This window comes from Tetrao urogallus, assembly GCF_951394365.1.
Source record: "Tetrao urogallus genome assembly, chromosome: 1".
In the NCBI taxonomy this organism is placed as follows: Eukaryota; Metazoa; Chordata; class Aves; order Galliformes; family Phasianidae; genus Tetrao; species Tetrao urogallus.
The window spans coordinates 15,828,959-15,843,568 of NC_136813.1; the positions used below are offsets into that span (position 1 = coordinate 15,828,959).

The window sequence follows — 14,610 nt, forward strand, 5'->3', positions numbered from 1 at the left end:
TGGGATCTGCACGTGGGCTGGAGGTGTGGGTGCAGCAGCATGGCTCAGGGCTCCCAGCCTGGATCTGACACATCTGTGCCTCATCACAGAATCATAGGGACTGGGAGGGAGCTCTGAGATCACCCAGTCCAACCCCTGCTACAGCAGGTTCCTACAGCAGGTCACACGGGAAAGCATCCAGGTGGGTTTTGAATCCCTCCAGAGAAGGAGCCTCCACAAGCTTTCTGGGCAGGCTGTTCCAGAGCTCTGTCACCCTCACAGAAGTTCTTCCTCACATTTTATGGAATTGCCTATGTTGCAGTTTGTGCCCATTGTCCCTTGTTCCGTTGCTGGGCGTTAATGAAGAAAGATTAGCCCCATCCATCCATTTAACTCCCACCCTTTAGATATTCATAAGCATTGATAAGATCCCTCCTCAGGCTGACCAGCCCCCAGTCTCTCATCCTTTCCTCCTAAGGGAGATGCTCCAGGCTCCGAACATCTCTGCTGCTGTCCCCTGGATTCTCTCCAGAGGTTCTCTGTCCATTTCCAACTGTGGAGCCCAGAACTGGGCACAGTATTCCAAATGTATTACAGTTGTCTTTCTTGTATGGTGCTCACATACACTTTCAGGTTAACATCTTCAGTTCTTCCTGAATCAGTACCTGCCAGCCCCTGCACCACCTCAAGTGCTGTGTTCAGTTTTGGGCACCTCAGTACAGAAAGGACATGGAGGTGCTGGAGCAGGTCCAAAGAAGGGCAACAAGGCTTGTGAAGGGCTTGGAGAATATGGCCTATGAGGAGAGACTGAAGGAACTGGGGCTGTTCAGGCTGGGGAAAAGGAGGATGAGGGGAAACCTTACTGCTCTCTCCCAATACCTGTAAGGTGCTTACAGTGAGAGAGGGGCTGGTCTCTTCTCACTGGTGACAGGTGACAGGACGAGGGGAAATGGCCTCAAGTTGTGCCAGGGTAAGTTTAGGTTGGATGTCAGGAAAAACTTCTTTACAGAAAGGGTTGTGAAGCACTGGAATAGGCTGCCCAGGGAGGTCACCATCCCTGATGACCATCCCTGATGAGTCACCATCCCTGTGTTGGATGTGTTTAAAAACCATTTGGATGTGGTGCACAGGGACATGATTTAATGGATGGTTGTTAGAGTTAGGGCAGTATGGTCAGGTTGTGGTTGGAATCGATGATCTTTAAGGTCCTTTCCAACCTGAGCTGTTCTATGATTCTATGACTATGTGGTTCGTACAGACCCTGCGCTCTCCCTGCCGAGGCTCCCCAGGCCCCCGCTACCAGCGAAGCAACGCAGCAAACACCTGCGGCCTGTGCTCGTCCCAACCGGCTCTCACCTCTTGTCCGGAGGCTTTCGGACACCTAGAAATTAAGAAATGCCTACCATGGAGCTGAGAAGGGGCGTGCGAAGGGGTGTGCGAAGGGTCCGCAGCACCACACGACTCCCGCTGCCGTTCACTGCCCGGCCCGGCCGCGGAGCGAGGGCAGGGCAAGGCAGGGCAGGGAGGCGGCGTGTGACAGCGCGGGCCGGCTTCGAGCTCAGCCAATAGCAGGGCAAGAATTAGTCCCGCCTTCAGCCCATTCACCAATGGGAAGAGGGGAGGGGACGGCGCGCGGCCGCCTATAGGCTGCTGGAGGGGCGGCGGTGAAGGTGACGGCTGGCGGCAGGATGGCGGCGGTGGCGATGCTGGGTCGGTGGTGCGCGGCGGCCGGGCCGCTGCGGGTGAGACGGGGCGGGCGGCGCTGAACCGGAGGGAGCCTTCCTCGTTCCTTCCCTTTACACGGCCGGCACGGCGCGGGGCTGCGGCGGCCCGGCCAAGGTCACCGGGCGGGCTGCGGCACGGGGTGGGGCGGCCGCGGCGGCAGTGCCGCGTGTGCGCTCGGAGCTGGGCGGGCGGGGAGAGAGCCGTGCCGCGCCGTGCCGCGCTGTGCCGCGACCGCCGTCCGGCCGTCATCTGCGGGCGTCGCCTCGTCCGTGTGGCGGTCAGCGCTGTGAGCCGCGGCGCTGCGCCGAGCTGCTGAGTAAACGGCTTTGCCTTTATTTCTCTTGGCGGCGTTGGCTTCGTTGCTGTGAAATTCCGAGGGTGTGTTTATTTTTCAGGCTCTGAAGTACGCGAGCCGCGGCTACGCGTCGCAGCGCACATTGAATGTAAGTGTGACGTTCCGCGGAACTGCAGGTCACTGCCATGTCTGCTACTTAAGGCTTTGTCTGCCTTCTGCTGCAGCTGGAGATATTTGCTGGCTCTTCTCAAGAGCTGTCCGGCTGTCCAGGGCACACAGAGATCTAAAACACTCATCTTTCTGCTGCCAGGCCCCTGTGCTGCTCTGACAGGGTTGGTAGGTAGACGTAGTGATGTAACATTTAAGCCAGATTTAATACGAAATCTGTTTTGAGAGACTACCAGATGTGAAGTTGAATGTCACAGCAGGGCTTAAACTACAGCTTACACATCTGTAATCTGGTGGTGTTCTGGCAAAGCCTGGTAAGATGCTTGGTCTTCCAAGGCCTGAGCTTTTAACTCAGTAAGTGTAGAGTAAATGTTCATTAAATTGTAGTGACAGTACCTTCTGTGATGTACAGACCATGTCAGTACAACAATATTTAACTCCCTGGCATTTGGTATGATGCCTTTATACATCATTGCAACTGAGTTAAAAACTTGGCCGAAGGGAGATTTCTCAGGCCAGGTCATGTAGAGCATGTATCTTAGGATGATTTCCAGATAACTTCTCTCTAAGGAGTCTTTACAACCTCTGGGCAACCTGTGCGAGTGCAGAAGTGCTTCCTGGTGTTCAGTGGAAACCTTCTGTGTTCCAGTTTGTGTCCATTGCTTCTTATCCTGGCACTGAGCGCCACTGAAAAGAGCTTGGCTCCTCTTTGTACCCTCCCTTCAGATGCTTGTACTTGTTGAGATACTCCCGAGCTTCCAGACTGAGCAGTGCTGGAAATTCCAGTCCCTTAACCACTTTTGTGGCCTTTCACCAGTCTCTTTCCATGTCTCTCATACTGGGAGACCAAGAACTGGACCCAGCATTTCTCGTGTGGCCTCATTGGTGCCAAGCAGAGGCTGCTTGCTGATCTCCGGTTGGACTTCGTGCCGCTGATCGCCACTTTCTGCTCCCAGCCTTTTAGCCTTTATTGACCCAACTGTCTGCCCATCCAGCTCGTACATCACCAGCTTCTCTATGGGGACCTTAAGAGGGATGGTGTCAAACACCTCACTGAAGTTCATGTAGACAGTATTTACTGTTCCCATCACATCCATCAGGCTCATGATTTCATCACAAAAGTTTATCAAGTTGGTTCAGCATGACTCATCAGGGCCTATGAGCTTAGGGGTGTCCATCTGGTTCAAGTATTCCTTGACCTGATTCATTTCCACCAAAGGTGCATCTTCCTTGCTGCAGCCTTTTAGCCTGGCCTCTAGGACCAGGGATTCCCAAAGGGCAGCCTTGTTGGTGAAGGCTGATGTGAAGGAGGCATTTAGTAGCTTGGCCTTTCCCAACTTGGGCCCTTCTTCCCTCCAGGCCCGGGATTGCTTCAGGCATCACCTTCCCAAAGCAGAGCTCCACTCATTCCAACTGTTCCCTCATATAAAGAGCAGCTCCACCTCATCTGCCCAGCCTGTCCTTCCTAAGGAGCCTGTATCACTGCAGTCCTCAGAGCCATCCCATCACACTCTGTCATCCCAACAAGGTCATAGCCCTGCAATGGTGCACAGGTCCCAAATTCCTTGTCTTTGTTCTTCGTGCTGTATGCACCAATGGAGATAGTTTTGGTGCTCTGTGCTGCTTACTGAATGAAAAGGGAGCTGTGACATGAATGAAAGAGTACAAGGATAAACTTTGGGGTATGTGTGCGTGTGTAAAGATGCTGTGACTTTTACTCCATGCTTGTTCTCTTAGGAAGTGGTGATAGCAAGTGCTGCAAGGACACCCATTGGATCTTTCCAAGGCTCTCTTTCATCATTGCCGGCTACTAAACTGGGTTCCATTGCAATTAAAGGAGCAATTGACAGAGCAGGTACATGTAAATCTGTTTGCATGAGAAAACCTCATACAGCTCTGAACGCTATCAGTCTGTGTGTTCTGGTTTGAAGTTGCTTGGTAAAACAGGCTTTTCTGTTGGTGTTCCTCCCCCCTCCCCCATAGCACTTTTAAGGCTTTAATCTGTAAATGATATTTAAATAAACCTGCCTGTTGGACTCTGCTTCCACATGTAAATGTTGCTTCTAAGAGCAGGCTGTTACTTGGGAGTATCTGTGATGTTCCCGCTTGCACAGAACATGCTGATTGCTTGTCTGGGGCGTAGGTTTACGACACACCTAAACTGATATGAAGGCTGCTTGTTGCTGAAACCAAGGGTCCTTCCTTTCCCTGCCCATTTTTACGCAGTACTCCTCTGACACCCTTGTGAGCCTGTCTGTAGCTTTAAGTTGGCCAAAAAATCACTTTGGAGGAGAGGAGGGTTAATTTTCTTAGGCATCTTGAAACAGCATATTACAATAAGTGGAACACCAGGACTGTTGCATGGGCAGCAGAGGAGAGAGAGCACACCTCTTCTGTCTGGGGCAGCTGGCGGCTCTCTGCATTAAGCAAACAGAGCTGTTTCTTTGGACATTGTTGTCACAGGTAGAAAGTTCTGTACGTTCAACCATCCATAGCAGTTTTGTTGATCAGGTGACTGGTGGGACTTGGAAGACTTGTTCTGAGAGCTGGTGAGGGAATTCTCATGTGAGGTCCCCAGTTCAGTGTGCCCTATGAATATGAGGATGGAGATCTGGAATGCTTTTAGCACACAGGTTGGACGTGATAGGTTTTGTCTCTTTTCTATAAGAAACTTTAATAGGAAGGTTCATAACAGATAATTTCATCTGCTGTGCGAAGACTCCACAATCAAATCACGTTTGTTTTCTAGGTATCCCTGCAGAAGAAGTGAAAGAAGTGTATATGGGTAATGTCTTGCAGGCTGGACAAGGACAAGCTCCAGCAAGACAGGCGGTCCTGGGTGCAGGTACGCATTGTGTCGATTCTGGGTTTAAAGGTGGTTTTTTCTTCACATGGACAGCTGCTAATGCTACTGGAGATGACTGAGCTGTGAGTTAGAGCAGGGAGGTGCCCAGCCTCCCTTCAGGACAGGCTGCACACTTGTTCCCATGCGGGCCAAAGGCTCGCTCTGTGGTGGAGTAGTGTAAGTGGGCTTTGTGCTCAGCAATCACTTGTCGTGTGCACAATGGATGTTATTGCCTACAGCCTTTGTAGAACCTGGAGAGCCTGAAACCATGTCATACTGATGATAGATGTTCTGAATTATCTTCGTTGACCAATTCTTTACTTGCTTCTCACCTTACCACTTGAGTCTGTTGTCTGAAGGGTAGAAGCAGCAGCAGTCTCCAAAGACAGTAACGAGGGGTGAGGGTGGATAAACTGCCTGAGCTGGACACTGGCTTAAGTAGAATTGATCGCATGTGAAATATTGTTGAAACACCAATCTAATGTTCTCCCTTTAGATAATGCAATTGTTTGTACAACTTACCTGACTCAGGTTTACCCATCTCCACTGATACTACGACTGTCAACAAGGTCTGCGCCTCAGGAATGAAATCGATCATGATGGCAGCCCAGAGCCTGATGTGTGGCAGCCAGGTATGTGGTGTCAGTGCTGCTCTATGGAAGGGACACACAGCTGGCCTTGTGGATCCTGTCCTGTGGTGGCTGTGGTCTTGGATTTTGGATATGTTTTGACTTGCAGTAATGAAGCTAATCAGTGAGGTTTGTTAAGGTTACACAACCTTGATTTTTTTTTTTTTTTACAGTAATTTAAATACGTTTTGGTTTGAAGCAGACAAGGAAAGGCATTGTAGTGTGGAAATTGTCAGATTTACTTTCAGAGCTGAGCAAATAAGGTGGATTTACTTTTATATAAGTCCTTTCTACCTCCTTTCCTGTAAAATTTAGGGAATTTTTCAGGCTTTTTCATCTGAAAAAAATCCAGAATTTTTTTCTAAACTTAGTGCTTGTTGGGAGAGATCTTATCTTGTCTTTCACATATTTTGGTCACTTAAATGAGGTACATTAATGTGTTAAAGCGGTGTTGTTTCTAAATGTGTTAAAGATGTCTCATGCTTTTCTGTTGCTCTCAAAGAGGCTGAAAATATCTGTTGTTGCTGAATTGTGTTTTCATTCAAGAGCTGGATGAAGGAGAATTACTCATCTCTGTCCACTGTATTGTAAGATTCTCTGAAGTAAAGATATTGGCAGTTCAAGGTATATTTTTAGTTTACAAAATCAATGGCCCATTAGTGGGAATTGTACTTAATAATTATATATCTTGTTTACCCAAGAGCAAGAGTAAAATATTTGATTTTTCTCATCCCCCATGTGAAAATAGGGGTTGGGCAACCACTTATTGCTTAGGCCTTGCTATGCAGAGAATGACACTTCACCCAGTGCCTGCTGAGCTCGGTGCAAGGCTTTTCACTGGACTTTGAATCAGGTCCAGCACTTCTGTGCAAACAGCTCTGCTTGGATTTAGTGGCTGACATCTGCTGAGTCCATTGGATTGCTCACGCTCTGGGTTTATTTGCTGCGTGCTCTGAAGAGGAGTGGACTTTTCAGCTCAGCCCATCAAGCATGCAGTGCTGCCTGGCTCAGCACATGCTGGTGCTGCTCGGTGTGCTCTCAGAGCTCCATGCTGTGGCTTTTTTGGATGGGTTTTGTTGTTTCTTCTTGGCTGTGGGTTGGGAGTATTTGTGGTGTGAGTGCATGACAGCTCCCAGAGGCTTGAGTCTGTGTACATTAAGGACTATATAAACAGTTGCCTTAATTCCAAGTTCTTTGCCTGATGGAGTTGAAATGCCAGGAACTCCTGTTCCTCCTGTCTATCACTGCCATATCTCAGCTGCCTTTCCAGTTTACTGCCTTGCTAGTTTATTTCCAGCTTTCTTGGTATTGTTTTCCTTGTTACTGCACGCTGCTATTCCTGGATTTACTTTATAATCTTTTCTGAACTTAGCCATTCTTTTTCCAAGCCTGAATTGAAAGACCTAGTTACTACTATTTTCATGTAAAATATCTTTTGTGGTTGTATTAACAACAATTACTGAGCTCTCCAAGAATAATGCTGCTGTGTTTGCATTTTTCCTATGATTATTCATCATATCTCAAAAAAGCCATGCCATTAAGGACAGCTGCTCTTTACATCCCAAGATGCAGAACACTGAGCATTTTGTGGTTTACAGCCTGGGGACAGTAGGTGTGCTTATGGTCCTTGTAGCTTTGCTTTTTTGTTTCTTCTGCCTCAGCTTGAGAAGCAGATTTATTTGTAAATGCCAAATGTAAATGGTGATTCAGCCTAATTCAAGTTCAGTGGTGACTTTTTGTTAACATCCCTCATAGAACTGCTGGTGCCTTCAGATGATAAACCCTCACTGTAAGTCTTCTCTTTACACGTGAGATGTAACAATGTTGTGTGAAGCTTCAGATAATTCTAAACCTCGGTCTTTCATTGGCTCTCTTAGATTCTGACTGCTGTGGAGCTGCTTATGAAGAACAAATGAGAAATATAGAGAAAAATGAAGTGTTTAAAATAAAATCTGCAATGTGATCTTGGGAGCTTTTGAATTAGAAGCACAAGAGGCTGACATGGCTCTTGCAGCTTTCCAAAGTGATGCACCAGACAGAAGTCTGGTGTTCTGTCCGCATGGGTTAGCTTTCTTCAGCTGTTGTCCCAACTGTTTGCTTTTAAAATGAATAAAGAAGTCTTTTATTCCTTTTCCTCCAAGAGTGGCTGGAAATACGAAGTGTCCACTCAGTATTTTCTTAGCATCAGTTCCTGGATGAAGTCATGTAGAACACGCGGCGTTATTGATAACCTCAGCTTTTGTTTGAGCAGGATGTAATGGTTGCTGGTGGAATGGAGAGCATGTCCAACGTTCCCTATACAATGAGCAGAGGATCAACGCCTTATGGAGGAGTTAATCTGGAAGATCTGATTGTGAAAGATGGACTTACAGACGTTTATAACCATATCCATATGGTAAATATTCCTGCAGAGTTCTGAAGTATCAACTGTTGGCCTCACGCAGCTGGAAATGAGTAACGTACCTTAATGGAGAGACTAGATGGAGGGCTGGAATGGGGTGGGAAATGTGTGTTCATATTTCTTTCTCATTGAAGTCTGAGTAGCTTAGAGCAGGGGTTAAAAGAGACAAGGGGATTTCTTCCACCTGTGGGTGGGTTTTGCTGTCTCAGTGGGTGGGAGCAGTCAGGTTGCACGATGCCTTTGAGGATGGCCACTTCTGCTTTGGCAGATTGGTTCTTATTTTCCCTCCCCCAGTGTACGTATCCCATATCTTCTGTTATAAGGTTTGAGTCAGCTGATATGCTTAGCTCATCAGCATGATACACTGGACAAAACAGTGCAAAGTGAGGGAGGATTCAGAAAAATGCTAACCTGGTATGGAGATAGTGAAGAACAAGCATCAGGAGGGAACAGTTTGAAAGGATAATGACTGTTTTCAGTGCTTCTGTGCATGCTTTATTCTTTATCAGTAGAGTGCACTCTACCTATACTGTTGGCTGAACACCTCTCATGCATTTCAACTGAAATAGCTTTCGGTTGAGAGGCTTTTTGGAGTAGACAAGCTAAGAACAGCATAAGAACACCAGTAAGATGATGCAAACACGCTGTTCTGTGTGTTCTCTAGACTCTGGAGAAGTCAGCCTTTAGAACTTCTGCATGCAGTTGTTTAACTTGGAAGAACCCCTTGTGTGGAGTGTGCCTTCCTTCGCAGCGTCATGACCTGCATTCAGAACACATGTACTGAATGTGAAGTTGGTATTCCAAAGGCAGAAGTTTCTGGTTGGTCATGACTGTGCAAATCAGAAACAAACACCAAATGTCAGTCACATTCAGTTCTGAAAATGCTGGTTTTTCAGTTACGTTTCTCATTTGCATCTCCTGGAACCCCAAGTGTGACGTGTCTGTTTTTCTCCAAGGGCAACTGTGCTGAGAATACGGCAAAGAAGTTCACTATTTCACGAGAGGAGCAAGACACGTATGCCATAGGCTCTTACACTAAGAGCAAAGCAGCGTGGGATTCAGGAATTCTCAAAAAAGAAATCGTTCCTGTCACTGTCTCAAAAAAAGGTATTGTGGAAGGGTGTGATGAAATGGGCTGTTTCTCCTTTGAAAGCTGTGACAGGGTCTGCGCTCAGTGCGAGTTATGCTATTTAGGCATACATATCTCAGGAGTGTGCACGCTCACACACGTGTTTGTGAGATATGATTCTATGATTCTATGATTTGTACCTCAGATGCAAAGAATTTACTGCTATGCAGACTTCTTGCTAACGGCAGTCAGTTGTCTGTATCTGCTTATCTGTTTCTTTTCCTTTAATGTTACATGCTGTAACTTCTTCAAGGAGATGACTGTGTACTAAATTCAGGTGGAACAAATTGATGATGTGTTTGAATCTCTCTGTGAATTACCTTAAAGATCTGCTCTTGGTCCCTTTCATTTGCTCATCAAGAAGTATAAATAATCTGCTGTGAATAAATGACATCAAGGAGTTTAGGAGGAAGTTTTTCACACAGAGGGTGGTGACACACTGGAACAGGTTGCCCAAGGAGGCTGTGGATGCCCCATCCCTGGAGGCATTCAAGGCCAGGCTGGATGTGGCCCTGGGCAGCCTGGTCTGGTGGTTGGTGACCCTCACAGAGCAGGGGGGTTGAAACTAGATGATCACTGTGGTCCCTTTCAACCCAGGCCATTCTGTGATTCTATGAATTACTTATGCATGCCAAAAATGAATGAAAATGAAAGAAAGTTTACATTTTTTACTGAAATAAGTTGTTTAAGTTAGAGAACATTTAATCCATGTACTATGTTAAGAGTGTTTGAGAAAGGACTGCACACATAAAACTAAACCAGTTCTGAATTTCAGGAAAGCCAGACACAGAAGTGACAGAAGATGAGGAGTACAAGCGGGTTGATTTTAATAAAGTTCCAAAGCTGAAAGCTGTTTTCCAGAAAGAAAATGGTAAATATTGTTAAATCAAGTGCTTATTTTTTTACTAAGTGCAAGAATGCTCTATCAGAGTGAACAGTGCTGTTTACCAGAGCTTGAATACACAGCAGTAATCTATGACCTTTTTCAATGCCTGCTAAAGAAAGATCCTACCAAGAAGTCCGAGCTTGGTGTCACAGCAGCACAAAATGTCATAGAATGAGAAGAACCTGCACAGCAGTGAAAACCTCTGTTTTGTGCATTTACATTGAAGACTGAAATAGCTGGCCTTGGTCACCACAGCTATAAGCTCCTGGTGTGCCTGCACATCATGCCCTGTTGCTTCCGTGCACCTGTAGCACCAGCTGGCCAAAGCAAAGCTGGCATTGCAGCACACGTTTGTGCTGGAGTTCTGTGTTAATGCTGACAGCGCTGCCGGTGCAGAAGGCATGGTCTGAACTGCTGTTCAGATGTAGCTTATGAATACATGTGATGAATTGGTTTGATTAAACAAGTATTTACAAACAAACAAACAAACAAACACTGATTCTCTCAGTGCAACAGCTGTTACGCTGAGACCTTGTAAGGCTGAAGGGTCTACAGGATCTACCTGAGCTCTCTCATCTCCCCCTCTGTTAAAACACGTTACCTTTTCTAGGAACAGTTACAGCTGCCAATGCCAGTACTCTGAATGATGGAGCAGCTGCTTTGGTTCTGATGACTACAGAGGCAGCCAAGAGACTGAAAGTTAAACCACTGGCACGGATAGTTGGTAAGGTTTTTCTTTTCTCATCTTTGAATAGGGAAGTGGAAAATATTCTGATGGTGCAGTCTGACTGGCAGTCCTGCTAGTCCCGTTGTCCTTCGTGCATGGAGCAGAGGACGCGTGGCTGTAGGCGTTACGACTGCATCTCCTCAGTGTGGCCTTGGAAATGTCACATGTCATGGCAGCAGGCTTTTGACCATACAGTTTGCATGTGGAATAATTCTAAACATCTGAAAATACTGTGATGTTGTGCACTTAAGGCACTGAGTTTTATGTATATTATCATCAGCAACCTTACACTCAGAATTTTTCTCTTACCTGGGTTTGCTGCTTGCATAAATGAAAATAAGGTAAAAACAAGAGGTATTTAAACAACAGCTTTTATGATTTTTTTTTTTTTTTTTTTAATGTTTGCACAGCTTTTGCAGATGCTGCTGTTGATCCTATTGACTTTCCCATTGCACCTGCACATGCTGTTCCCAAGGTAGGAATAAAACAGCTTCTTTTTCAGAAGACTTTCTTTCTTTCTTTTTTGGAAGCAAACTTCCTCAGCACTGCTCCATCCCTCAGTGTACCTTCCTCTACCGCTGAAATTAAATAGGTTTTGCAGAGGATTGAGGCTAGTGCAGATTTTAGAGAGACAGACTTCATACGTATTCTGAGAGCACCTTGTTTTACTCTGCTCTCACCAACTTTTAGCCTTGTTTTCACTTCTGAAGTTTTCAAGCATTTATGACTAAAATGCAAAATAAATAAATAAAACAAAATACAGATACAGACCACCCCAGAGAGGAACTAAATGCAACTGTATGCAGCACTGTGTCAGTGTGCAGTGTGTGGTGATGATGTGCACTTAGTAGAATTGTGATGAAAATGTATTCTTGGGATAGAGTAATCTCCATTTTTGCTTTTGTGAGAAACTCGAATTTGTGCTCCAGAAGCCCTTTTTTGTTTTTTCCCCATCTGACAAAGTGCTTCTGGAATGTGAGCTCTGATCTCCTGCTTGGCATACAGCATAGGAACTTGGTGTCTGCAGTTTGACTTCACAGGAGACTTAATTATTTCTATAAAATACTTTAGCTTCCTAGTTCTTTCATAGCAATAATCACGTTTATTACCATTTCTAGATTCTAAGTGAGACAGGCCTGAAAAAAGAAGACATTGCAATGTGGGAAATCAATGAAGCCTTCAGTGTTGTGGTGCTGGCCAATATTAAAATGCTGGGTATTGATCCAGAAAAAGTAAATATCAATGGCGGCGCTGTCTCTCTTGGGCATCCCATAGGGTATGTAAACAAGCATTCTTTTTTGGCTGCACAGAGGCACTTTTTTTCTACATGCTACTGATGTATTTGATTCCGTCTTCAAATTTAGTGCAAGTAGGAAAGCTGATAGAAATTCAGTATGAGGTCTGTGCTGACTGAATTCAGGTGTTACATCTCAGGGTACCTTGAAAAAAGCATCATCCCATTCGTCTTATCGCAGGTAGTTTTCACCTGCTGTTATGGAAAGCTTGCTTGGTGCCACAAATTAAAATAAATCACTAATATCACTGAATAAGCAACAATAAATAATCAACCAGTTAAACTAGTAAAACTTACAGGTAAACTTAACGAAAATAGCATAAGCTATGGTGTGAAGATTTTTCCTCCTATCAGCAATGTCAAATTCCAAGCCTTGTCAAAGCACTCCCGACAGCAGATCTAAAACACTGTGGTCACCTAATGCAGCAGATCGGGGTGGTCTGGGGGATGTTTGCTCTGGAGTTCTTTCCTCAGGTTACGGAAGTGAAGTTCCCTGCTGTGTTCCCCAGCAGCTGCAATGTGCTGTGGCTTAAGTACATCCCAGTAATCCTCCTTAAGGGTGAGCGTGCTGCAACGTCCAGGAGGACAAATCCCCTTCCAATTTACTAAATAGAGATAAGTAACTGCATTGTACATGAAGAACCAGTACTTCATCATGCAGAAGTTTGCTGGCAAAGCTGTAGTCAAGCCATAATCCCTCAAGATATGCTGTTATCTCCTTCATAACATCAGCTCTGATAAAGAAATACGACCTTTGTCCCTAAAAAGGACAGAATGTAGATGTCTGATTTTGCAGGAGCCAGATCAGTGCACCATATTACATTACTGCAAGTTGTTGTAGCTGGAATAATTAGCATTGATTTGTTTCTTAGTGGAAGAGATTTAGTATTAATTACCTTCTTTGAAAGAGCTCTAATAATCAATACTTTGTTGCACAGAGTACTTAGAGGTGATTTCCTTTACCAGAAAACAGCAGTGGCCGTGCACACATTAAATCTCTTCTTTTTAAGTACTGTACGTGGAGAAAAGGAACCTGTGTTGTTTCTAAATGTAGAAGAAAGGGGTTGTTTGATCTTCTACGGGTTCTGTGCTCTTGTTTTTGTTTCCTTCCAGGGAATCGGTGCTGTATTCTGCCAGCAATCTTGTGCAAGTCAAATTCAGAATCTTCAAACTAAGATGTAAATGTTTTTTTTCTTTTATCTAGAATGTCTGGAGCAAGAATTGTTGTTCACATGGTCCATGCACTGAAACAGGGGCAGTATGGTCTTGCAGGAATTTGCAATGGAGGAGGAGGTGCTTCTGCAATATTGATAGAGAAGCTGTAGGCCCAAGCAGTTGCTGGAAAAACAAAAAGCCTTAAAAAATCTGTGATCAAAGCGATGAGCAGCAGCTGTTACCTCTAATCAGTGAGTGGGTGAATTCCCCAGCAGCTATTCTAAAACTTCCAAAAACATCATTGATTATTGATACAGACAACTGGGCTTTTATACCTTTGACTCAACACAAGTTTTTATACAGTACAAACGAAAAATGTGAAATCATGATAATGTATCAAGAGCTGACAATAAAGAATGTTGATGTTACCTGTGGCTCCTCTCACTTGTGGTTTCTCAAGTGCCACTGAGTTCTTTAAGTCACACAGCTTCCTGCAGTGCTCCTACGACCTGACAGTGGAAAGTAGGCTGGGAGCCAGGGTGGTGTGACTGACTTAGAACTGCAGGTACTGACAGAGCACAGCTAAGGGTGGCCTCACATCAAAGTGCTGCTTCTCCTGTTTTGCTCACGTGACCACCTGTGGTGGACGCTTCTGCCACTGCTCAGAACAAGGCAGGTTCAGGCCTGCACTTGTGCCAGCGCCGTTCCCTCCTTCAATAACCCTGCCCTGTGGCTGGCTGCACTCAGGAGCTCACAGTTATGACTTCAGGGAAACTGAGTTCAGCATTTATTTTGTAAGTGGGGAAACAGGAAAATACCTTCCTGCAGAGTGAATCTTGTTCAGGACTACAGTGAGATAGATGCAGTTTCTTAAATGCTTTTTGCCAGAGGGCAGAAATAGGCTGTTCCACCCACATGTTCTAATCCCAAAGCCTTTTGCAGAAGAAAAACACTCAGACACTCCCCCATTTCTTAGCTGAGATGCTAAGACAGCTAAGACAGCTGCTTTCTTACCTTAGCATATGTTTCAGCAGGAAGTCACCTTTACCAGATGATTGCCTTTAAATTTGCTTACACTAAGGAAGGGGAATAAATACCTTGGCTTGGCTGTGAGGGGTGCTGGTTTTGTGGTGTTCTTTCTTTTTCTCTGCCAAGGAACATACTTGAAAAGGAAGCAAACATGCAGTGGCTTTAAATGCTACACAGAAAGGAGAAAAGTAACCTTCATCCACACTTTGTTATCTGTTCTTCTGAATAACACCTGCCCCAACCACAGCAGCTTGGAAACTTTTTGCTTGAAAGCATAACTAAGCACACTGATAATTCATGGCTTCAGCACTGCCACATTACGTGCACTGAAAGTGAAGCACAGAGAAT

At 45.4% G+C, this 14,610-nt stretch overlaps 1 protein-coding gene across 2 annotated transcripts; it reads left to right on the forward strand.

Annotated features, from left to right (window-relative positions):
• Positions 1 to 1,667: 1,667 nt before the first annotated feature.
• ACAT1 (acetyl-CoA acetyltransferase 1) lies at positions 1,668 to 13,403 on the forward strand (the record flags this gene model as incomplete). 2 transcript variants are annotated; one of them, XM_079549684.1, is made up of 12 exons in its annotated part: positions 1,668 to 1,721; positions 2,100 to 2,147; positions 3,905 to 4,022; positions 4,917 to 5,012; positions 5,544 to 5,644; positions 7,893 to 8,036; positions 8,999 to 9,149; positions 9,947 to 10,042; positions 10,668 to 10,781; positions 11,195 to 11,259; positions 11,903 to 12,060; positions 13,283 to 13,403. In XM_079549684.1, 12 exons carry the CDS (start codon positions 1,668 to 1,670, stop codon positions 13,401 to 13,403), a joined length of 1,266 nt encoding a protein of 421 aa, XP_079405810.1. The 2 variants fall into 2 exon arrangements, with proteins under 2 accessions (XP_079405810.1, XP_079405811.1); XM_079549685.1 differs by lacking the exons at positions 1,668 to 1,721; positions 2,100 to 2,147 and having other exon boundaries at positions 3,911 to 4,022; positions 11,903 to 12,064; positions 13,266 to 13,403.
• Positions 13,404 to 14,610: the final 1,207 nt, after the last annotated feature.